This window comes from Chinchilla lanigera, unplaced genomic scaffold (genome assembly GCF_000276665.1).
Source record: "Chinchilla lanigera isolate Chin_1 unplaced genomic scaffold, ChiLan1.0 scaffold00048, whole genome shotgun sequence".
NCBI classification, from domain to species: Eukaryota; Metazoa; Chordata; class Mammalia; order Rodentia; family Chinchillidae; genus Chinchilla; species Chinchilla lanigera.
The window spans coordinates 4,378,139-4,403,207 of NW_004955449.1; the positions used below are offsets into that span (position 1 = coordinate 4,378,139).

The following is a 25,069-nucleotide window of genomic DNA, read 5'->3' on the forward strand; positions in this document are numbered from 1 at the left end:
ACATACTAGGCCACAGCCCATACTCTGACTTCTAGGGTCACTGAGTGGTCTGGCCCCTGACATCAGGAGACCATGTCCAAACTCTCCTGGCTTCTATAGGTGCAAGGAGAGTAGAGGGAGAGCTCCTAGAACTACAGCAGTGTGGCCGCCCGTGGCACCATGTGAAGGACAAGGGAAGTGGAGGAGGTGCTGGAGTAGCCACACTTAAGCTCCCTTGCTGTCTCCAAGAGGAGAGGGATGCAGGGGTGACTGCTAAAATTCTGCCTCAAAAACGTACTATATAAGCAATATTATTCAGCCATGAAAAAGGAGTGAAGTGCTGATACACAGTACAATCCGGATGGAACTCAGAAACATTGTATACTAAGTGAAAGGAGCCACTCCCTAAGGTTGTCTATTGTATCCTTTGATTTATATGAAATGTACAGAATAAATAAACCAATAGAGATGGAAAGTAAAACCGCTGGCTGTCAGGGGCTGCAGGGGTGTGGGAAGTAGGAATACTTATCAGGGATCTAGGGTTTTTTTGTGGAGTGATAAAAACATTCTGGAACTAGCTAGAAGAGGTGGCTGCATAACACTGTGGATGTACTAAATGCACCGAGTTGCTCATTTTTAAGTGGTTAACACTATGCTCTGTGGATCTGACATCAGTGGAACACACATACATACACACCAGCATCTTGAGCCTCAGAAGAGACCTGAGTTTGAATCCTAGCTTTGCCAGGAGCTAGCTGGGAAGCCGAAAGCCTGTCACTTCCCTTCAAAGAAGCTCAGCTTCCCTTCTGAACAGTAACCTGTTTCATGTGGCAGCATGGTAAAGAACATTTCACAGATTCGGATGCGCAACATCTGACAATCAGCTTTAAATGAAGGTTGCTGTGAGGGCCAGGGAATGTGGCTCAGTGGTAGAGCACTTGCCTAGCAAGTGAGGTCCTAGGTTTGATCTCCAGCAATATGAAAAAGAAAGCTTATTGTTACAATTATCTTCCAGGTGCAGTGGCTCATGCCTGTAATTCCAGCTACTCAGGAGGCTGAGGCAGGAGGATTGCAAGTTTGAGGCTAGCCTGGACAACTCAGGAGGAACCTGTCTCAAAATTTTAAAAAGAGGTGGGGATTAGAGGTGTAGCTCCGAGGAGGAGCACCCCAGGTTCAATTCCTAGTACTGAAAAAAAATTGCCCGTACTGTTTTCACAGAGAACTCCAAATTTATTTAACTGATTTTGTTTTATTTCTCATGCATTATTTAGGCTGCATCTGATTTCGTTAAATATAAGTTAACTAGCTTTCTTTGGTTAATTTTGCTCTAGATAAAGATTTTCACATAGCAGAAAACTTGGTCATAATTAAAAAGACATGGAATTCTATGTCCACAAAAGCAGGAGCTACAGTAAGCCCTTGGGAAATATCACTCAGAGATCAGGGCACTCTCCCTAGATGCGACCTCAGAATCCTTCTCAACACAGCATGCCAGGAAGGTGACCGACCTGTCACTCAGTGTAGGATCCAAGATGATACAAATTAGCTGTAGTTTTCTATGACAATTTGTTCCACTGGGAAAGACGCATGTGACCAAGAAATCTTAATGCTAGACATTTATTTAGTTCCTGAAGCCCTCTATAAAGGCCAGAAAAATACTGAAATTCCCCAGTTATGCAGTCTATTTAGGAGGGAGAATTTAACATAAACCAGTACTATCAGATGCATATTTTACAACCTTATGGTGCAGTGCTAAGGCTTGGCATTATAATGATGTGCTACAGTACGGTATTCACTTGACCCTCTCAATGAACACTACTGTCCTCACCCACAGGTTAGGAAATAGAGGCTTGGATTACCAAATGACTTAAGGTCCTTCAGCCTCGCAGTCATGAATATAATATTCATGAGCTGCTGTAATACAGTATCACAAACTGAGCGGCTTAAACAGACATTTATTATTTCCCAGCTCGGAGGCGGGAAGTCCACGGTCTCAGTGACAGCAAGGCCATGTTTTCTCCGAAGCCCAGAGAGGGTCTGCTCCGCCCTGCCTCCTTGACTCAGGTTCTTCCTTGGTTTCTGACTGCCTGACTCTAGTCTTCACGTGATGCTTTCTCTATGGGTCTGTGTCCACACTTTCCCTTTTTATAAGGACAGTAGTCATACAGAATCGAGGGCTGCCTTACACCCGTATGGCCTCATCTTAACTAACTATACCCCCCATGGCCCTGTTTCCAAATACAGCCACATTCTGGGTGTGGGATACTGAGGATTCCAATTTTTTCAACATACGGATTTTGAGAGGACACAGTTCAAACCACAACCTGGATGGGTGACCAAAGCCATGCTTTCTGCCCCAGTGTTTGGAGTTCTTCTGAAACCTCAAGTTTCCAGCTTCTGGACTCTTAAAGAGAAGGAGTCCCATTACTCATTACAATACAGATTGGTTTGTCTGTCTTTTGTGATACTTTGTTTTTTGTGGAGCCAGGGACCCCACACTGAGCTAGGTCCCCCACCCTTTCTTATTTTTATTTTTTATTTTGAGACAGGATCTCTCTAAGTTGCCCAAGCTGGAGTGAAACTTGTGATCCTCCTGCCTCAGCCTCCCACAATGCCAAAATTCCCACCATACCTGGCTAAAAATATAATCTTTTAAATTAAATCCTTCTTTCAGGAAAAAAAAAATTGATAGACTTTTATGTCAAAATTGTGTTTTTTCCCCCATTCACTAACCCACTATGACAACTAAAATAATATGTATTTGATGACCTTAAGAAGCTCTGAATGCCAGTGTAATGGCGCACGCCTGTAATCCCAGCACTTGGGAGGTTGAGGCAGGAGGAACACTGTGAGTTTGAGGGCAGCCTGGGCTACAAAAAAAAAAAAAGAAACTCTGAATTAAAAAACTCAGAGGTGAGTGGAAACCACATACAGATAAGACGGAAGACCAGAGATTCTAAGGCAACTTATTACATTTAATTCTGCTGTTATAAATGTTGAATCCATTTTAAAAACACACAAACCCCTTTCATCATCATAGCCAAAAGGCTATATCTGTTATTTTTATCTCTGACAAAAATCATCACTGGGCAAGAAGACTATAGGACTGGTGACATGGGTCTGGGTTTCCATTTTTAATTAAATGTCTCCCTGACCCAGAGCCATCCTTCCTTCTGCACCAGAGCCTGCGGGAGCCCCGCCATGGAAGCAGCCTTGGCAGCTATGGGAGCCACGGACCGAAAGAGCAGGGCCAGGCGGGAGCGACGTAGGACACAGGAGGCATCACAGCTCGGGGTCACGGCCCAGGAGGGCCACAAACATGGTCACCCGGCTGTCTCCCCAACCCTCAACACCCTCTTCTGCTGTGATTTATCACCGGGAGGGCTCTGCCCGCTCACCTTCCTGACTCCCCCATTTCCTTGGGTGGCACCGCTGCTGTGAGCTAGCGCGGATGGTTACTAGACAGCAGAAGGCGGTGCCCATCTCTAGCACTGGTCAGCCTCCGCCTCTGTGTCTCACTTAATTCTTGCCACCTCCCCATCACGTGGCATCATCCAGCCTGCAGGCTGTTTCCACGCGCTGTGCTTTGCTTAGAGCCCTGCGGTAACATGAGCAAACGGATGACTGACTCAAACACTACTTCCTCAACTTCCTCTGCAGGTAGGCGTGGCTACATGATACAGCTGTGGCCAAGGATGTGCTATCTAAAACTCCCAGCAGGTCTTGAAGTAAGAAGACTGTGTTTTTCTCTCCTTCCATCTAATGGAAATAAGAGCATGAATGGTAATAAGCCCATTAATGGCAGCTACTTTGTTCCATGAGGCACCCTCGGGAGTGGAGCAGCAGGAGAACCAGGCCCAGGGGGCTGCAACTGGCTCTGCCACACAAGCAGTTCTTGTGTGGCCCAGGACTTGACTCATGTGAGAGAAAAACAAAACTCTACACTAGGCCACTGATATTTGGGGTTTTCTATCACATACTGGTGTTGGTTATCACCATGTAACTATTATCATTCCCATTTTACAGATAAAACTAAGGCTCAGTACAGTAACTTGCTCCAGGTTAAAATCATAAACAACAATGTTAGAACATGATTTGACTTAGATCTTGTGCTCTTAATCTCTCAAATATATATTTTTTAATACCCTGAAAGATTAGTCAAGTTTCACTCTCTTTCCGCTCCGGAGCACCAAGTCCTAGTATCCATTTCCCTTCTCTGCACCTGCTCTGTCCCACTGCAGGAGCCTATGGCTGACACCAGGGACCTAGGAGCTGCCCTGGTGTGGCCTCCCTGGACGTGGCGGGCAGGGAGAATGCCACAGAGTGAAGAGGGATGGTCAGTGTTAGCTCCTGCTCCTCCCAGGGTGAGCTTGCAGGGTGAATAAATAGTGATGTTGTGGTAAAGGGAGAGGACCGTGTGTGTGTGTGTGTGTGTGTGTGTGTGTGTGTGTGTGTGTGTGTTAGAGACCTGGACTTATGAAAGCCAGATAGCTGCAGTCTAAATAAAAAAAAACAGTAAGCAACAAAGTGAAATGTGGCAGAGGTGTCAAGGTGCCACTTTCACAAGCATTTTCAACATAGTGGTAGAAACCAAATGCAAAGGGCAATGCAAGTAATAATAACCTCTGGGAGAGAGGAATCCAGGAACAGGTCTTCTGGAGTTCAAATCCCAGCTCTACCTCTTACTGGCAATGTTCCTGAGACTCCTGGCCTCTGTCTCCCTGAATTTCTATAAAATGGAGCTAACAGTAGAAATAGCTCTTAGGATCATCAGAGTGAAGGGAATTACAGGCCTGTAGAGAACAGTGCCTGGCTTGAGTGAGTGTTACATATGTCAGCTGTTATTTGCAGGGCTCTATGTACACATCAGATAATTCTCACGGTAACCCCATGCTCCGCCCAGATTTGACAAATGAAGACCAAGGATCAGGAGGTTAAATACCTTTCCCACGTTTGAACAGCCAGTGATATAGCTGCCCTCCACAGTGCCGCTTCCTGATGACCATCTGGGTGGCACTCTGGGGTAAAGGGACATGTGGGCCACTAGTCCAGTGTAAGGGGGCACACACACACACACACACACACACACACACAGATACACACAGGGCTCAGATCACTGTCACTTCTCTTTATATTCACCGCAGATGATTTACATTATGAAAATCAAGTATGATTTTTTAAAAAGAAAAAAGAAATTTAAAAGAAGAGAAGGCCAGTATGAGGAAAGCGGTACGCAACATTTCAGTGAATTCACAGCGCAGCCGCAGAAGCCAGCTAACAACGTGCCCCCGGCACTGGTGTGAAATCTATGACATATGCTGCCGATCTGGTTTCTCACAAGATCTAAACCCAGCATCTGTCAGGAAGTGAACAGAATGTGCTGACTCGAGTCTGGATTACCCGTTTTACTATTCTGGGTCTCTTGGATGAGGCCCAGGCCCTCATTTCTCTTGCATTACCGTAGTTCCAGGAAGACGAAATGTTCCTGTGCGCTGGAACTGTGGACACCACACTGCTTCAAGCTTCCAGCCGTTCTCAGTCACTTCTCAGCTTGCTCTGAGAAAATCAGACGGTATCAGCTGAGTCTATAAGCGAGATCAAATCAGCCCTGGCTACAGTGCATGATCTATGAGGAAATGCACTCGAGGGTCTTCCAGGAGGCACAACCTTGCAATTCATACTTCATTTGTTCTCATGAAGAAGTCAGGGGGAACCCCCAATTTTTCAAAAGATGCATTTATAAGTGTATTGATCAGTATATAGTAAGAAGCGAAAGGTATTAAATTTGGAGGGTATTAAATTAGAATTTTTTATTCTGAGCTTCTCCATGAATTTTTATTAATTCACTAATTCCCTGTAGCTCAAGAGATGCTAATTAATTGAAGAAGCCGTAATAGCTAATCATTGGCTAAGTAAATCTAAAATGGAGAGTGTGTCGCCGGAGATGCTGCTCCTCACTGTAATTAAGATTACCAATTTGTGAAGTAATGTAAATAAAGGTTATTGTATCCTGCTCCAGGAGGTGTTAACCCTTCGCACGGCCTCTTAAGAATCCAATAAGATGTAAGAAGTCAGGAATATTTGTGGAAATTGATAAATTACTGAGCTGGGACATTTATCTTTGGAATTAATGTTCTTTGACGTTGTAAAGCCATGTGGAATCAGGCAGCCTTAAAAACAACAAACGGAAATAGGCAAGAGCTGAGAATTGCTGCCTTAGGGGAATGCAATCAGTGCCAAGGAAACAACCGTCTCCCAAACGGTTAGCTTTATCAACATTCAGGCCTACAGAGAAAGCAAGTTTCAGTTTTTAAGAAATAAACATATGCAAATACCCATTCATTTCCATAGCTCAGAGTGATCTCATCTTGTTAACATTCAGCACAAATGCATATACCCATTTCTGCCTCATCTGGAGCACTAGGAAAAGCCTGCCTCCGCCCTCTGGGACTAGATAGCAAGGCTCAGTCACACTGTTCCTGCTGGGAAACAGACACACCTGTGTGCTCACTGCAGAAGGGCAGAACACACCACCACCCACACTTCCAGCATAGCACCTCGCATACTGAATATTCCAAGCTGAAGGAAATTACAAAAGATACAGAAACACAAAAACAAGACCATCACTCTGACCCTCTCCTACTCTCTTCTCTTTTGAAGACTCTCGTGTGATAGGTGTCCTGCCCTACACCTGGAGAATGGAACGTTATACTGACAGATCACGAAGAGTCAGACAGGCCTTGTCAAGTTCCTCCCAGTTTATTACCAGTCAGTCATGGCCCTTTTGTGTCGATCACATTTCTACGTGACTGTCCCTTCTTCAAACCTAAGCATAGCAATACACTTCTCCCTGAGTCTTTGGAACTTCACTTCTGAAAGCTCTCCTGTCATGTAAAACTTATATTAAATACATTTGTTATGCTTTTCTCTTGTTAATCTGTCTATAGAGGTCTCAGTTATGAACTGTACAATGGGTGGGAATTACTTTCTCTCCCCTGCACTGCTCAGCAGGCACTCCGAGAAAGCAGTTTATGTGTGAGTGATCATATAGTCCTCATCATTAAATCCAAAGCTGAGCGGCCATCATGCTCCTGGTGGACTTGCCCTTGACCAAAGAAAATCCATCTTTATTGTCTCACTAATCAGCTCAAGAGCCACTGATGAGGAGTCTTAAATCTAAGCCCTAATGAAATCTCAACAGCTTCAGAGATAAAACAAAAGAGTATAGCTCACAAATACCTTTTGACCAAGGGCTGGGAAACTGTTTTTGTAGTTTCATCCAAAGACCTTACATCAGTTTGAACTTGAGAGAGGAAAAAACAGCATCCATGAGGACCAAGGTGAAACTGGCAAAATGAAAATTATGGTTATCTTATCAAAATGCTACTTTTGAATAGAGCCTCCTGCCAAAGCACAAGTCTGGCTGGTACTTGAACCAGATAAACTTGTTATGCAAATAGTGTTAGCCATCGGGGAAAGGGCTGATAATGAAATCTCTACAAAGCCAACCACACATTATAGAGGTGACAAAAAACATCAGGCAGGGCCCCAGTATATGGATAAAAAGCAGTGCAGAATTTATGTGAGCATCACGTCTAATTTGTCATAACTAAGCTGTCAGGAGTCATGCTTTGACAAACGCATAACTAACACATATAAATGAGTCAATTATCACTAACAACCAAAGGTTCAGAATCAAACAGGGTGATGGTTTTGTTTCTTTTTTTTTAACCCCAAGACAGGCTTGCTAATAGGATTTTAGACTTTTAGGCCCTTTTAAAAAGCTCTCTTACTATCTCCGAATAAGGAGGCTAGAAGCAAATCTGAAAAACACTAAGCTACAAAGCTACATCCCCCTCATTTTCTCTGACACACACACACACACACAGGAGCAGGCCCTGTCCACACTGCTACAGTCACTAGGCCGCAGCCAACCCAACTCACTCAGAGCCCAGCAGCCAATAAGATGTCTTCCAGGTCCTCTGCTGAGCAGTGCCCAGTGTGCACCAAGAAAGAACTAAAGGACTGAATCAGGATGGTTCACCAGCTACACGAAGACGTGGAACCAAAGGTTTTAAAGATGTTCGGAAATTTCTAATCCTGTTCATTCTTTAGACAGAATCTGTTCAGTTTAACATGATATTCTGTGCCTGGGTTGACAAAGGCAAATGAAGCAATTATCTGAAAAATTCAGGTTAAAAACACTTTTCCTAAAATCACCAGATTAAAATCAATCATCTTCCCCACCCCAGTCCTTCCAATAATTTGGCCTTTTTATCTTACAACCCAAGGGTCTTAATCCTCCATCCTTCCTTCCCAATATGAGCAAGGTAAGTATAAAAGCAAAGTAAGGCTCTGTCTTTAAATAGGCATTTCACACCCAAGAGTGTCATTGTTTATATTTAATTAGAGATTTGAATAATGAAATCGGATTTGGCCAAATTGCATCTGGCAGGCTGAGTGACGGCAGTCTAGACCCAGCAGTCTCATTTATGAAACCAAAGGTTATTATTTGGAAAAATTTCTCTCCAAAGACATAAAATATAATGATCAGTTCCCCCATCCCTAAATACTGTAGAAGGAGAAGTCACAGATGAAATATCAGATTTTATGGGAAAAATAGGATTGAAGGACTAAAGTCAAGAAAGAATCCATGTACATCTATAATGCATAATATTTTTACTAATAAAAAACAATAAAGAAAAGTTACTAAAGAAAGAAAAGACTGATGACATATTTCCATATCTCAAATTAGTAGTAAAGCACACAATCATTTAGTTTCCATTTGTTCTCCTTGGTTCATTAGGACTGTTCAGACTCTCCCTTCTCGGTATTTGCAGTGTGTTTGGCTTTGACCCTGCATACTCAAAAGTATTACTGCCTGTGTTTACCCTCCATAACACTGTAGGTCTTTTTTTTTTTTTTTTTTTTTTTTTTTGTTTTTCTCTGGTACCAGGAACCGAACTCACGACCTTGCGCTTGCCAGGCAGGCGCTTTGCTGCTGAGCTAACTCCCCAGCCCCCACTGTAGGTCTTTTTAAAACTAAAACTAAAATTGCATCTGCAATCCTCAAAATTACGGAAAACATAAGTAGATTGGAAATGGCATGAAATAAGATTTGCCATAAGGGAATATCAGTAGCAAGGAGAGATTTTTATATTGTAGGTAGCCCTAAAAGTCTTAACCCTGCCATCAGTTAGACTCCCTTATTTTCAAATCCATCCAAGCAATAGCGTGCTTGGTATAAGAACACAAACATACCCTTGAATAAGTACACCGCAGCCAAACTTGTGAGTCAAATCACATCCTAGGGGCACCAGGAGAGCTCAGAAGGAGAAGGTGTATTAGTGAATATGTAATGGATTTTTCTAGGCCAACACCTTGGAGAAGGTCAATCAAGGGTAGCTGTGCAGCAAAGAAATGAAAAATCTTTCCTCTGTTTTTTTGCCAGCAACTCACTGGAAACTTAGCCCCAGGTTTCTCTCTGGGGTGGTGTGAAATGCGAACCCAAACCATCAGGGAGTCTTCAGTTCTTGTTCTCTCCACTTTCTCCCGTGGCTTCCAACCTTTGGGAAGTGGCTTTTCCTCTGTTCTACGCTGTTGTTCCTCTCTGTCCTGGCCCAACATCCCCTGACTCATAGCTGTCCCTGGTGCATTCTGCTAAACTGTAGGAGCCGGGCTAGAGAGACAAGGACACGTCCCCCACCCCTGGCCTTGAACTTCGTGGTTATGTTCCAGTACAGCCTCTCTTGGTAGTTCTGTGAGCTCTTTTCTGCTCCCATCTCCGGAGGAACAGGGCACATGTCCAAAATGGATTGGATGACCAAATAATTTTAGGGATTCTGAACTATATTGCATTTGAAATGAAAATGAAATACAGGTTCACACCACTTATGCAAACCCTTGGGGGGCCAAACATGGTTAGAATTTCAAATTACATCAAATTTTGACAAGTAAACTGGTACATTTACTGTATATTATGTAATATTTCCAGCAGGAGCAGGGGCAGCGTACTGTAATCAAACAGTAAAATATCTGTGGCAAAACGCATGAATATTCATACTAAGTAAGATAAATAATGACTATAAATAGCCTCACATCCGCTCAGGTCATGCCTTGCCATTAAATCAGTTCATGTAAGGTCAGGTTTTGCTGCTAAGTAACTCAACTATAAAAGAACTCCCATTTTTCAGAGCTGTTTGGATTTTGGGATTGTAGATAAAGGACTATAGACCTCCAAGTGTGATTAAGGAGGACAATTGAGACATCCAGTTAGTTTGGTGGCCCAGACTGTGGAGGCGAAGTCTACATACAGGCATAGATGAAGAATTGTGTATTGACCTTCCCTACTGTATGTCTGTCAGCTACCTGGTCACTTCTTTTCACCTCCCATGACCTCTGAAACCTGTTTGGTGTATTAGGTGCTGGGGGTACCTCTTTCCAGACCCTGCCCCTGGGCTTGGATTTAATGCCCAGTCCACAGTTCCATCCTCATGATTCACCAGGCCCTAGCCTGGGGCCTCATGGCCTCCTCCAGACTGAGAATCCGCTGCATATTTGGGACCAGTGAGGTTCTCTGGCAGGAGGAAAAGCCTACAATCCCAGCAAGAGTCGCCCTGTCAAAGTCACTGTCGGTTGTGCTGTCTTAGTTTTACTAAATATGGCCTAGCTGCATAGCTCCCACCATCAGCTGGCATTTCACCTTGTTTTCCATACCTCCAGCCTGGGCTACGCTGCCTCACTTTGATGTCCCAGGCCCAAGCTCCTAATTTGTCCCTTCAGTCATTTCGGTAACTGGATACCACAGATCCTAGAGCGAAGCCCAACAGCCATGCTGCAAATCCTGTTGGGCCTGTTCACCTTTGTCTTCTCTCTGGTCCCACAGTGATCAAGGGATTTTTAGATGTTGAGTCTCCTGCTTCATCAAACACAGCAAGATGGCAATGTTAGGCCCACACCAGCATAGGTTTTTGGATAACTGAGGTTCATGTGATCACAGCACTGATTATAGCCAAGTCAAAAGGAACTCCTGAGTTTTCAAATCCAGTAGAGGCATCTTCTATCATTTACTGGAACAAATCCTGCATCCTAATGAGCTGATAAGCATAGCAACTTCTAATGTCAAGTAAATTCCACAGCTCGGATTTTTCTCCAGTCACTGTTCAAGCCCTGCTAGATAAGCAATTTTCAGAAAATACTCACTGTGAAATAAAGTGGTTGAATTCCTCACACCAGTTTTCTGGATGCAGTAAGGTGGGTGGAGGATTTCTGAAAAACAAAAGCAATTTTTTTCTTTTAAAAAATGGTACAAGTTCAGTAAAAGGCAAAATAACAACTTGTCTTTATTGATGGCCTTGTACATAGCTGTGATCAGCTCTATTCCTTTCCTTCTGAGATGGGAGCCATTCTCAGTGACAACTCATAAAGTCCCATGGCCTGTTGCTGTGTGTCACTGACTGAAAGCTTCCCGTGTCCCCAGCTCTCAGCACCTGTGAAAGCTCCACAGATCAGAGACAGGCATGAAATGAGGCACAAGGCGAATGCACAGGTCACATTAGGGACAGCAGAGAAGCATCAGCGCTAAAAGAAAGAGACAAGTATAGTGCTAGAAGCTTCAGAAAAATAGACTTTTAATTGTACAGGACTTTCCGATCATTATGGTACCATTTGAATTAATTATGTGAAGCATCTAAAGTAGACTCATAAATGCATCAGTCACATTTTTAACTGTTTCCCATGTGCTGACTTCTGCAACAGACACTAGAAAAAGAAGACCAGCCCCAAAGGCTTCTGGGCAGAGAGGGGTAGGATGTATCCCGTCCCTAATTTTGAAGGTCTGAGAAGGAGAAAATAACAGACCAGCTCCTGGGGAGGATGCAAGAAGGAGGAAGAGACAAGCCCTGCATACAACCCAATAGTCAATCCAAAGAGACTCAATTTTAAAACAGCACTGACTGTATCACATTTAACAAGACTTCTTTCCCCAGCCATTAATAGAAATAAGGGTTTGTAGGTGAGTCAAGTTTAGCAAATAAAAAAATAACATTTCTATACATCTAAATACGACAGCAAATTTTAAGTCCATTATAAGTAATCCTTTTCTTAAAACAAACAAACAAACAAACAAACAAAAAAACCTAGGTTCTACCTGCTTTCAAAGCCTGCTTCAATAGGCAGAGGAATGGGAAACAATAAGAACTACTGGAAGTAAAAAAGTATCAGACAGTGTGATTGCAATCTGCCTTTCAATGTCCACTCTCTTCTCCTTTCTTTTGATGCAGTTTTTATTTTGACACATTGCTGCCACAGTGAAAACTACAATTTCCTTGTTCCTTCACCCTTCGATGTGCACACATGACTGAGTTCTGATCAATGATATATAAGTAGAATTGTTGTATAGTATTCCCAGAAAATCTGCCTAAGAGACATGCAATCCTTTGTCTTTCCCCTTCTTGCATCTTACAGCGTAGGTCTGATGGTCGGGGCTTGAGCAGCTACTGTGGATATAAAACAAACCTGAAAATGAAAGCTATGAGCCAAGCACGGCAGGGCAGATAAATGAGAAACAAGGTTCATGATGACCCTGCAAAGCTGCCACACCAGCTCTAGATGGTTTCTCCACAGTCTTCCTTAACAGGGGAGAGAAATAAGCTTCTACTGCCTTTCCGGCACTGTTATAGGGAGCTGAGATGATGCCCGAGTCAAGTAACATTTCAATTATCCTACCACATGAATGGAACACAACCTGATAAGTGATATAACAAAAAGACAAAGTTCTATGGGCGCACAGTTAAGGGCTGCTTACCCAATCTAGAGAGGTCCAGGAAGACTTTATAAAGAAGATGACATTGAGACAGCTCCTAACAATTAGGTTAGATTTTTAAAGACAGAGAAGGAGAGGGAAGCCTTTCCCAAGTTAGGAAACAACATGTACCAAGTCCCAGAGGGGTAAATACCGGCAGATTCAAAAATCATGAGCAACTCTGAGGTTAAAATGCCGAGGATTCTTTGGGTCTGAAGAGAGCAGGCGGTAAAGGGAAGGAGGAACGGTAAGAGAAGCGTGTGAGTCCCTCGTTCCGCAAGGATTTAATGTTACCCTACAGATCCTCTGATTCAAAAGCCAAGTCAGTGATCTGGACTCTCAGCTAGGAGGTGTCTCAGGGAAGGGGGCCCTTCTGTTATTTTGGAGGCTGCCTCTTTACCCCGTTCATTCCACCAGGATCTGCTGTCTTCCCTTTCCTTGAGAACGTCAGCTTCAGTACTGGTTTCACTGCCCCGTTCTCCCTGGCTCCAGCCGGCTGAGTTTGAACACCCACCTGTTTCCCTGCTCGGCCCAGCGGGCAGCCTCAGTGCTGGCACCAGGACTCCAAGGTCTTCTCTCCAGCCCTGGGCAGGGCCTGCACCTGCCTTGGTCTTCTAGGGCTTCCTGCTCACCCTGTTCTCACCGAGATCAGTGACCTAAGAGACTCGCTTGAGCAGTCCACTGGTAATAGTTTCATTTACCCCCAGGCAGCTACGAATGTCCACCAAGAAGTCTTCTGTGGGCAGACTAAACACAGTTGGCTGAAACACCACCAGCAGGCCCAGTGCTGGCCTGTCCTCCGGCACCTCCAATGAGTAGGTGCAGGGTATGGCTGTCTCCCTTTCTCCTCAGGAACCCCTTGGGGTCTGGGACATTCCTTTGACTGTGGTTCTTCCTCTAGTTTGGCATGGAGGGGATCCCCTCTGCTGAGATTCGGGTATGATCTGGCAAGGGTCTAATGAGAAATGAACAACGAGAGTGCACTACAGTGTCAAGAGCTCTCTACCTTCCTGCTTTCAGCCCAGTGCCCAGCAAGAAATAGGGCAGGGCCACTGCTTAGGTGCAGCCTGTCAGTCACCAAACACCCAAGTCACATGCATGGCCTCTCATGAGCCTCCTTGTGAAAAGAAGGTATTCAAAGATGTCTCCTTTGAAGCCTGACATCAGAGGAATTTGATTAAGAGGAGCTTTCTTAGTCTTACAGAGTCCCTGCCCTTCCTGACATGTATCAGCTTAATATTTTGTAAAAGATTCTCATCTGTAGCTTGGCAGCTATAATCTCAGCTATTTGAAAGGCCAAGGCAGAAAGATTGGAAATTGAAGCCCAGCCTGGGCAACTTAGCAAGACTCTATCTCAAAATAAAAAATAAAAAGGGGCTGGGGGTGTATCTCATTGCTACCTGCTTTTAATTCCCAGTATAAGCCAGTTGTGGTGCCACCTGCCTGTAATCCCAGCACTTGGGAGACTGAGGCAAGAGGAATCCTGGGAGTTTGAGGTCAGCCTAGGCTACAGAGTAAGTTTAAGGCAGATCTGAACTACATGGCAAGACCCTGTCTCAAAAAAAAAAAAAAAAAATTCCAAGTACATTTAAAAAAAAAAATTCTTATCTGTGTATAATGAAAACCAGTAGGAATTTGAAAATTATAGTTCTTTGTTCATGTGGCAGTACAGATCCTAGTTTTCTCACAATCCAGCAAGGATAGCAAACACAAGCAAGGGTACCTTGTTGGCTCTCCCAACCTTGTGGTGTAAGCTGCAGCCTTGATGGAGCTCCTCTCTCTAAGAGAAGCTGAGAGTGCACGGTCAGAATGACGGGAGGGTCAGCACCAGCTATGTGCAGAGAGGCTGTCAGTGGAGGAATGGTGAGTGGTCAGCAAGTCCTCAACACTGAATAACTAGCTGTCTTCTGGATAATGTTTATAAGCACACCAAGGCAATGCAGAATGCAGATGAGTCTGAAGGAAAATGACTACATTCACTCTGAGTTCTGCCTGCCTGGACTTTCTTCCTATGGTTTGGATCCAGAATTCAGTTCCTACAAGGGCCATTTCCTATCCACAGACAGCGTTAGGCCTCCAGGAGGCTGGGGGGAAGGGGCCAGTCTGCCCACTCTGAACACATGACCCTGGGTCCAGCAAATGCGATCCACCTAAAGTTAACCTTCTTCCTCCAAAGTCTCTGTGGAACAAAATGATTAGCTGAACACATAGATCTGGTTCATCCTGGTTTCTGAAACAGAGAAGCAACTGATTGGACCATGGTGGGCACCTGGCCTTAGGAAAGTCAGTCCTAAAATCACTGGGAGACCCAAGCCACAGTGTGGCTCCAAATAGGCTGGGTCAACCCAGGTCTCTTCAAAAGTTTTTTGTTTTAAACCTGCAACTGAGAAGCCCCAAGAGAACAGGGGTTCCTGCAACTGAAAAGCCCCAAGAGAACGGACTCAGTAGCGGGAACTGGCACTAGAACCCCCGTGAAGGGGCAGCCTGGAGGGGGCTCCCAGCACAATGTGAGGCTGAGTTTTAAGAGACAGAACAATGAGGCAAAAAGTCAGGTGATGGGGAGGAGAGCAGCCAGGTAGAAGGGAAAGAAGGGACAGGACGTAAGGGACAGAGACCCTGGTTAGGGGGCCAGGCAGGTCATTCTTCAGTTTCTCTCATGAGCGTTTCTCCCACAGTTACACCTAGAACACAGTCAGTTCCAGATGCTTCTTGAAGCCTGTTCTCTTCCCATTTTGCACACTCACCAAGGGCCACTCTGTGTCAACAGCTACCTTATCGGAGTCTCCTGTCTTGCTTTGTCTTCTGCCTTTTGGCTGGTACATCTACTTCTAGAAGGTTTCCAGGAACATCTAAAGTCAGTATATTCAAGACCAAATGGAACTTCTTACTGGGTATGGTAGTGCACACATGTAATTCTAGCACTTGAGAAGCTGAGGCAGGAGGATCGCCATGAGTTCAAGGCCAGCCTGGTCTCTATAGCAAGACCCTGACTCAAAAAGAAAACAAAACAGACAAAAAAAAAAAAAACCAAAAAAGCCAAACTCAAATTCTTTCCTTAAAACTGCATTCCGCCTGGTTGTCAAGTCAGAAACCTGGATTCTACATTTTCTTTCAGCCGCACATCCAATGGGCAAAGGCAGAAGAACGGCTTCTGCAAAGATATGCACATTCTATTCCTCAGGACCAGTTACTGTACCACCTTACGGGCACAGAGCCTCAGCTCATGGGATCAAGGCGGTGCACCCCATGGGGAACAGTTACCTGGGTATCTGGACAGGCCCAGGTTAATCTTGCAAGTCCTTTAAGTGGAAAGGGGAGGCAGAAAGAGAAAACAAGAGGCAGGAGAGACCAAATGTGGGCCAGAAACTCAGTCCTCCATGGCTGCCTTTGAAGATGTGGAAAGGGGCACCATGAGACCCTGGAAGATATCTACAAGAAAAAAGGACCTTGATTCTACAGAAGCAAGGAACCAAACTCTGCTGATAATCAGAATGAGCAAGAAAATAAATTCTTCCCTAAGCCTTGAGAAAGAAGTGTAGGCCTACTGACACCAGTGAGGGCATGTCTGAGTCTACCCTAGAAAACTGCAGATAATAGATTCGTATTGTTTTGAGCTACTAAGTTCACAGTGATTGGTCATGATGATAGAGAACTAATGCGTCAACCAAGCACAAAGTCCTCTCGATTCTAATTCCTTCATCCCACCTCAGTCTCTCATCCTCTCAAACCCACACTATTCCAGCAGCCTGCTTCTTTTTCTCCTTCCAGCTCATCTTGCACTCATTAGCTAGGATTTCTTCATACCTTGTTACTGCCTTGCGGAAAAATTCTTCAGCAGATTCATACTACCAGAGAGATGAAATTTCAGCTCCTTTGCATGATACACAAATGGTCTTTCCCGCCAGACTATGCACTATCGTCTCAAACCACTTCCCCAAGCTCACCTGATGCCATAGTACTGTACTGCTCAGGCCTTGGGACTCCCAAACAGGCCCTGCTGCTTCATGCCTCAGAGGCTTTACGCATGATGCACCTTCAGTTTCCAGTCTTCTCCCCAGTTTGTCCACCTGGCAGCTCCCATTAATGCTTCCTGTGTATCTCTAATCCCTAGCGAACCAGCACTCAGTAAAATCTTTGCTAAGTGACAAAAATGAATGCATACAAACATGGGAATGTTGTAAGTAGGAAATGTACTGGGACAGGATGAACCTTGGCTCCAAACTAGCACAAAAATTAGACAAATACGGAGCAGCTCTTTCAGATATGAGCACATTCCAACTAAATCTTCTACAACAAGCAGGGTTTGAGGAACAATAGAATGCCAACATGAGCTGGATTTGACAGTGTATTCCTCAACCCTCGACACATGAAACCAAGGTCTCCAAGTTTCTGAACACATATAATGAAAATGAGCAAGTACATCTTGGTTTCACTCTCATTGTAGACATTCTCTGGTGTCAGGACGTTATTCACACACATGGCGGGTTGGAGATGGAAGGAGGTAACCACCAGTGACCATCATGTATCGAAGGCTTTTGCTGCTACAAATTCCCAGTCAAGGACTTCACATATAGCTCAGCTAAATGGAGCAATTCTAAGAAATTCAAGAGTTTCCAAGGCACTCAGTATTTCAGCTTCCCAGGTAATGAAAACACAGCTTCAAAGAAGACATTTCTCAAAACGATCCAGCAAAAAGTGAAAGAGTTGGGTTTTTAATTTGGGTCTTCCTTCACTGTCCATACACTTCTCGGTTTTCCGGAGCTCTCTCATGAGGAGTCTATTACCTTGAAAGGTGGAGTAAGAGAAAGTATATGCAAAAATGACAGAAAGCAATTAGCAAGCAATGCCTCCAGAAGGTGCAGAGCAAAGCCCCGGAACAAAGCACACTCTCAGCAAGGCAACGCTGAGCAAAGGATTCTCCACGAGGTAATTAAGAAAGGCTTCCTGCAAGTTGTGAATTTTGAGGCAGGTCCTGAACAGAGGGGGCATAGACCAGTTGGCAAGGGAGGGAGGTGTTAGGGAAGGGAAGGGGGAGCACGGAGAGGAAGCTAGAAAGCCTAAAGCAGAATCATTTGTAATTGTTAGCATACAGTGAAAGACTTCGGGGTGTGTTCAAAAGGAATCCTACTTATTTACTCATAAAAGCAATAAAGCAAGACATACGAGCATAATTAACTGTTCAGAGAGTGTGAACTGCAGCCACAGAGCTGCAATTCTGATTACAATGAGTGGGTCCCATCAAGGAGGTTGAAGAGTTAGTAGCTAGGCGTGTGCCTGTGCCCCAGTCCTCAGTGCCACACCCAGTCCTAGTCCAAGTTGCTTTTCTCCCTAAGTCACATCTCATTTGCTCAAAATTAATCATTTAAAAATGTGTGTTTGAAACACATGGTACCGTTTCCGTGTAAAATATTCTCCAGTACAGAACCACAGAAGTAAGAAGCAGGAAGATGCTTCTTTTCTTCCAACCCAGTCCAGCCTCCTCTCCATGTCAACATGGTGTGTATTCTTTCCATTCTTTCCATGGTGTGTATTCTAACCATTTACACACATCAGTTACATCTGCTATTAGCATATTATATGTAATGATTCCCTGTGCTATAAGTATATAATAAGTACAATAGAAACTAATTTTATCAGATACTCAAGGGCAGTAGAAATGGGACTATATGCTACACGTAAGTCGCATATTTCCCATTTAGTGTTACAGCTGAGAGATGACTTCACACCCACTTTGTGACTAAATGATGTTCTACAGCATGGGCTGCTATGCTTTGTTTACCATCACCTGCTATCACGAAGAGAAAGAAGACTACCATGCCTTGCACATGCCGCATATCACCACGATTTCTAACTTTCGAGAAGTCTCTTTGGTGGCAAACAGCTTGTGCTGGTGAACACCTCAGAACCCACCAAGTAACTGAAATGCTGACAGACCAGGTGCTGGCTGATCACCTCATTTTCAGAGAGTGAGAAATTCCATAACAGCGGGTACCACTGAGCTAACACACGAGAGAAAGCAACCAGCAAAAGGTGCCAGAGGACTGTGAACAGCGCTCTCTGGGCCGCATTCTATGAACACACAATGAGCGGCGATCTTGGTTTGTTCAGCCCTACTGCTGGGAACTAGATGTCTGCTGTACGTAGTTCCAGTGGCGGGTATCTTTAAGTAATGATCTCAACATATTTGGCACCAACCAAAATGTGTGCAAATATACATTTATAATTCTGCTAAAGAGAAATCATTTGAGCTGAGTGTGGTGGTACACACTTGTAATTCCAGTACTTTGCTGACAGGAGGATTACAAGTTTGAGCCCAGTCCAAGCTGTGGATAAATCTTGGGTAATTTCTAGCACAGAAAAGGGAGAGGGAACTATTTGAAAAAATATGAAAGAAATAATTGAAGATATTTCTTTAAAATCAGAAAATCAATAAATGATATGAAAATGATACAGAAATCAGTATCACACGGCTACGGCAGGAGAATTGCAAGTTCAAGGCTACTCTTTGCAACACAGAAAGAAAGACCCTGTCTCAAGGACGGGAGGGAGGAAGAGAGGGAAGGAGGGAGGGAAAATTCATATCACAATGTATACACTACACCTTACACCTGAAAGATTATAAAATTGTTCCAGGTAGGAAAAGATATCTGTGCTGCATGCTCATTAGAAAGGCATCTCCCAGGCAGAGTGAATTCTCTGAAGTGGGGAAAAGCAGGAGAGAAGAAATTTAAAGAAGAACAGGAGATGGGGAGTTATCTAGAGGAAAACAAAGACAAAGAGCACTGAAGTCACATCTCAGCTTTAGAGCACCACTTCCTAAAAAAGGAGAGGTTTGATGATTAGTAACTATAACATTTTATCCCATTATAACTGAAAAAATTATAAAAGACAATAAGGAGAAAAGCAAAAAAATGTACTTAAATTTCAAGCTTGTTGATCTTTTTATTCTAATTCTCAATAACCTACCTGATCCTGGACCTTAAACAACACCCTCAGCAATGTTAGGCCATAATCATTAAAATGTAAAGTTAGTACATCAAATCACACGGCTCAGAATAAACCCATCCTTAACCCTTCACAATTAGTAAATGACAAGGTGCTCACTTCCCCTGGTTTTTCAGCTCAGCACAGGTCAGCTCCTAAGGTCACCTCAGAATGTCAATGTATGTGTTCCCCATGATGAGTATTATCGCCCCGGGCTTGTGCTTGCAGGGAAAGGGCATTCTCAAGCTCTATTAATCCCTGGCTACTAACCCAACATTACAAATGTTCACAGAAGGCATGAGATGCATCTTCTCATTCTCCCTGAAGCACATTTAGGTACCTTTCCCTCTTCTGTCCTCTCTTTCCTCAAAAGCACAGGACACACAGCAGCTCGGCCATGCATGCAGAGTGCAGGAAAAGTCAAGGATGAGGAAAGGTGTCATATCCATAGGGATGATGGAGGGGCGGGTGGGTGTGTGGCCCAGTGTCTGAGCCAATGTGGTCATTAGCTGGCATCCATGGCTTATTTTCCTCCTTCAGCACAAATCCAGCAACACCATCAAATCTGTTCCCACCCGGTGTGGCAGAGTACACCGTGCCCTAAGGCTGGCTAATGACTTTTATCCTACAGGGTCCCTCATGGAGAGTAGAAATCACAAATCTGTTCATTTTTACATGCATGATTTTTAAAAATTCATGACTTGAAAAGATGTGTTTCAAATAGATCACGTTGTTTTCTAAATGTCTCCCCATCATTAAATTCTGGGCTGCTTATACGGGTTCTTTGAATTGTATTCTTTGAAGCTGATCATACTTGGGGTGGCTAGGCATTTTGGAGATACAGAACCACTCTCCAGTTAGATTAGTGTTTTATGAAAAGAAAAGCTTTATATGCAATGTGATGCAGTAACAGTAATATGGTAAAGGGACAGGGGACGGGCAAAGCCATGGGTCAAGCATACTACAATTTCTTAGAGTCACTATCATTTTCTCTGGTGGTCAGGATATTTTTCTATGAAAATCATTGGGGAAAGAGGGGAGGAAATAAGAAACAGGGCTTTTTCTTGCCTGGTTCTGACATAATCAAGGAACAAGGTAAAAAGTAACTGGACTCTTAATAATGCTCCTGTTTCCGACGGAACTGACCTTGGAAAATGTGGCTCCCTATGGGGAGGGCGCTGCCTCAGCCTGCAAACCAGAACTTGACAGTCCCCGCTGGCCCGGCTGAGGACTGGGCTGGACCACTGCTGGACCTCCCAAGGCAGCATCTTCACCATTGAGCTTGCTATGCAGACAGCAATCAGGCTGGGCCACAGAGTCCCAGAGAAAGAAGGGAACTAGCAGGGCCATGCCTGTCCCCTTGGTCCCCAAATTCACCAACCACGTAAGTCACTTCAGGATCTTGAAGATCTGGTGCATTCAGGTTCAATGAGAAGACAGAACACACATCAGGAATTTGAACAGAGAAAATTAGATGGATTTAAAGAATGATTCACTTGTGACTGGGGATTAGATGCTGAGCACTAAAGAGAACTCTAAAGAACAGAGGAACTACAGATGTTGGAAGCAGCCACCGCCTCTGGGGTAGACGGTACCCAAGAAGAATCAAATTTCAAAGATCGCCAGTCCCCAAACCCACAGTGAGATTCAGACCTCATCAGGAAGGACTGGCAATGGCACGAGATGGTGAAAGCTGCTCTGGGGTGACACTGCCAGGGCTGGCTAGCAGAAGACCACCGGCCTTGGAGCCTCTTGGGGAAGCCACCCCACTTGGTGCCTGGAGGACCCACCGGAAGATGAGCACCGTGTGCCACTGTGTGTTCCAAGTACCACCCAAACAGAGGCCGCACAGCAAGAAAGGAAAGGCTACTGACGGCAGCGCTCCTTTCCTCCTGCAGCGGCCTTCCAGTGCCCTCTACTGACAAGCTTAACATCTGCCGCTTGGCAGCGGAGGAGCGTTCCCCAGTCCACCACGCAGAGCACAGGGAACCGGGGAGCAGAAAGGCCTAACCCGGCAGCTGGTGCAGGAGTGAAGTGAATGGGAGGACAGAGGGAGGCCAGGAGTGCTACAATGTGCACTTTTTTTTATAAAGTAAAACACCAGATTTTGAGAAATTTTTATTTCAGGCTTAAATAGACAACCTCAAGAATCAAGCTGAATGCTGGATATATTTGAGAGGTAGTGAAGAGACCAGGGGAACGCTCTTTCCCACTTAAAAAAATCTGTCTTGTTGCAGGCCACAAAATTTCCTCATTAAGACTCATTTTCTTGTATCTCAAAAGTTCCTTATCAAAATGGGAGCAGAAGGAAAGGAAAAAGTGGGGGCCTCCCAGTGTACATTCCTGTTGCCCCAAACTGTCTTTGGGATGAATGCAAGTCAGGAATAAAATTTAGAGAAAGGGGCTCAGCAGTGTGAATGAGGGTTGGGACCACAGACACAGATGTGATTTCTCTGTGATCTTCCAGCCCCACCCCCATTCCACCTTGCACAGGCCAAAAAGCAGACAGTCCGATGGTGCAGTGCCCCTTCACTCCTTCCAGTCCCTCTGTCGCTAAGACTTCTCCCCTCATGGCAAGATGAAGGAATCAACAAAATCCAAGTGGCCAAAACTTATGTCAGGATCATGGCCCCAGGAGGGGAGCTCCCTTTCCTTCTGAGCCTCAGTTTCCCACCACTGCAGGAATGAGAGCTAGGCTCAGAAGGAGCAGGTGGAGAGGGGCTGAAAGTGGTTCCTCTCTCTATGCCCTTAGGTGAGGCCCTGGACCACTTCTCTGAGTCACAGTGCTCACAACGTAACATAGCTTGAGAGCTTACTATATGTGAGCATTGTGCTCCAAATTTGCTCCTTTTATCATCACATAAATCCTGGGAGGCAGATACACAAATCCCCATTTTACAGGTAAGAAAACCAAGGCTTAGAGAAGTTCAGAAGCTGGTGACAGTGTGGCCAGGTTTCAAAAACAAAGCAAAGCAACTGCAAAGCCATACTCCCAACCACTGTACCACCCTGCTCCCCAATTTAGGAATTCCTCTTGGTTAACAAGACACTGTGACATTTTTAAATTCTTGCAGGGAAATTTCTGTGATATCAATGGAAACATGGAAGCCGTATAAGCCAGGTCACCTCCTGGCATCATGTCCATGTGAACTCAGTACGCTTCATGTTACCAAGATATCAGCCAGTACATCCAAAGAACATTTTGTTTGGGATACAGGGCAATCACTAATACGGTGATTGTTTGTTTACAATTGATTGAATGTTTCATCTGTTGAGTTTTATGTCTTTTCTGTCATTCATCTCCCTCCAAAGCCACAGCTGGTAGAATCAAATGGGTCCTTTTACCATAATCAGACCAATGTCACAGTTCACCAAGCACCATTTGTCCTCTAAGGCAAAGCTATGCACCTAATTACAACACATTGTTAATAAATTTATAATAGACAAAAAGAAATTGAATGCTATGGATTTTTCCCCCCAGCAAAGCAAAACCATTTAAAGGGTGGGGTGTGAATCTATTCTTTCTTTTATTGTTTCCATAAAGTTAACAGTATACGCTAAATAGGAAAAATCAGGGCAGATCTCAGATGAACAGATTGTATCATCAGATCCTACCACATTGTCTCTAATGGGGGAAATTAGCAGCTGAACGTCAGCACCTGTCACCATGAACAGACCCTGGCACTCACACCAGGTAGCAAGGCTGTGCAGTTCCTTAGAGCAATCTGAGCCCAGGCCACCAGAGACAGCACACATGCCAGTGCCCGCAGAAGCACAGGCAGACAGGCTCCCCTGAAAATCAGGTGAATGCACGAAATGCCAGGGGAGAAGTGGCAGCTTTTTCTCAGGAAGACTGGGCATTAACAACAGTGAGCTTCAAGAAGGCTCTATAGAGACCGTGCTAACCTCAAAAATGGAATTACACAGACTCAAGCGGAGAAACTGACCGTATGAGGAAGCACTGAACACTCTGCCCCTTTCAAGGGTTAAAGATGCCCACACCCCCGTCCCTGTCCCAATGGCTTGGGTCATGACTCCACCGAGCCAGATTACAGCCCATTGTTTTTGCCAGCCTCAAGCTCAATTGCAATAATTGCTACTTAATTGATTATGTCACAAATCCTAGCAGTTTATAAAGGAGGCCCAAGTGAGGAAGCCCACATCCATTTTTCTGATTTTATAAGCATGTCTTCTCTTTACAAGAGCTCCGGCCATTTTTCTACCTGGTTGCCTAGCAACGCTTTGAAAGGACAGAAATACGGGCAAGGGATGCTGAGACATACAGATGAGTGAATTTGTATTTATTTCACAGATTCCCCTTAAAAAAATCAATCTGTTGTCTCCTCTTGGAGCAGGGGTGGTCTAGGCAGGGAGCAACTGTGCTATATAATCATAGTGTAGCTACAGTTCTAGCAAGAATACATGATGCCCATCAGTATATCTACACAAGCATATTCAGCAAAGCGGGGACTGGATCACTGGTATTGCATGTTGATCAAGATGAAAAATAAGCACATCAACATCAAGGCATGAGAAACAGGGAGTATACAAAGAGCCAATTTCATTGTGTTAGAAGGTTTCAGACCAGTAGTGAAGGAATCTTACAGTCTCTCTCACTGAGATTTTCTTGGCTGGCTGGCATCATTCTGACTAAATTATATGTTCCCCCAAGAAGGATGCATTCATCTGAGTTAATTTACAAGGAACTGAGCTAAGTGGTCTCCCTTGATTCTTTTAATTTCTTCTCTGTTGGTGCTTACTTCCTTCTTTTTATTTTGTGTATTTAAACTGAATTTCTTTTTTTTTCATGATTAGGTTACCGATTCATCTATTTTATTGTTTTTATCCAAAAAAGTTACAGATGTATATATTGGTTTTCTATTTTCTGTTTTTCTATTTTCATTAATTTATTTTATTAAAAATTTTCCCTTTTCTTTCAAAAATTTTAATTTTGGGTGTTGGAAACTTAATTTACTTACTTTCATTTTCTCTTGATTATTAATACAAGTATTTGGGGCTATGAATTTGCCTCTAATCCCTGCTTTAACTAATTCTCATTAATTCTGACATGGAGTATTAATTTTGATATGCAACATTTTAATAATAATTATTTTCTATCTATACCTCCATTTCCACTGAAATTTTCTTAAATTAGACTGTTAAAGATAGCTTTGGTTTTTAATAGCCAGTTAGTAGGAACTTTTTGGTTTCTGCAATTTTTGTTTGTGGCCAGAGAACATTGTCTGTATTATTTATATATTTGTAATTTGAGAATGTCTTTTTAGGCTTTGTAGTATATATCTT

General features: G+C 43.9%; 1 protein-coding gene across 1 annotated transcript in view; it reads right to left on the minus strand.

Moving 5' to 3' along the window:
- Window positions 1-25,069, minus strand: part of Myo3b (myosin IIIB) — a 417,836-nt gene that overhangs the window by 249,323 nt on the left and 143,444 nt on the right. Inside the window, exon 9 of the mRNA XM_013518810.1 lies at window positions 11,182-11,247. Within this exon, the coding sequence (XP_013374264.1) occupies window positions 11,182-11,247 (66 nt within the window). The remainder of the gene's footprint in view (window positions 1-11,181; window positions 11,248-25,069) is intronic.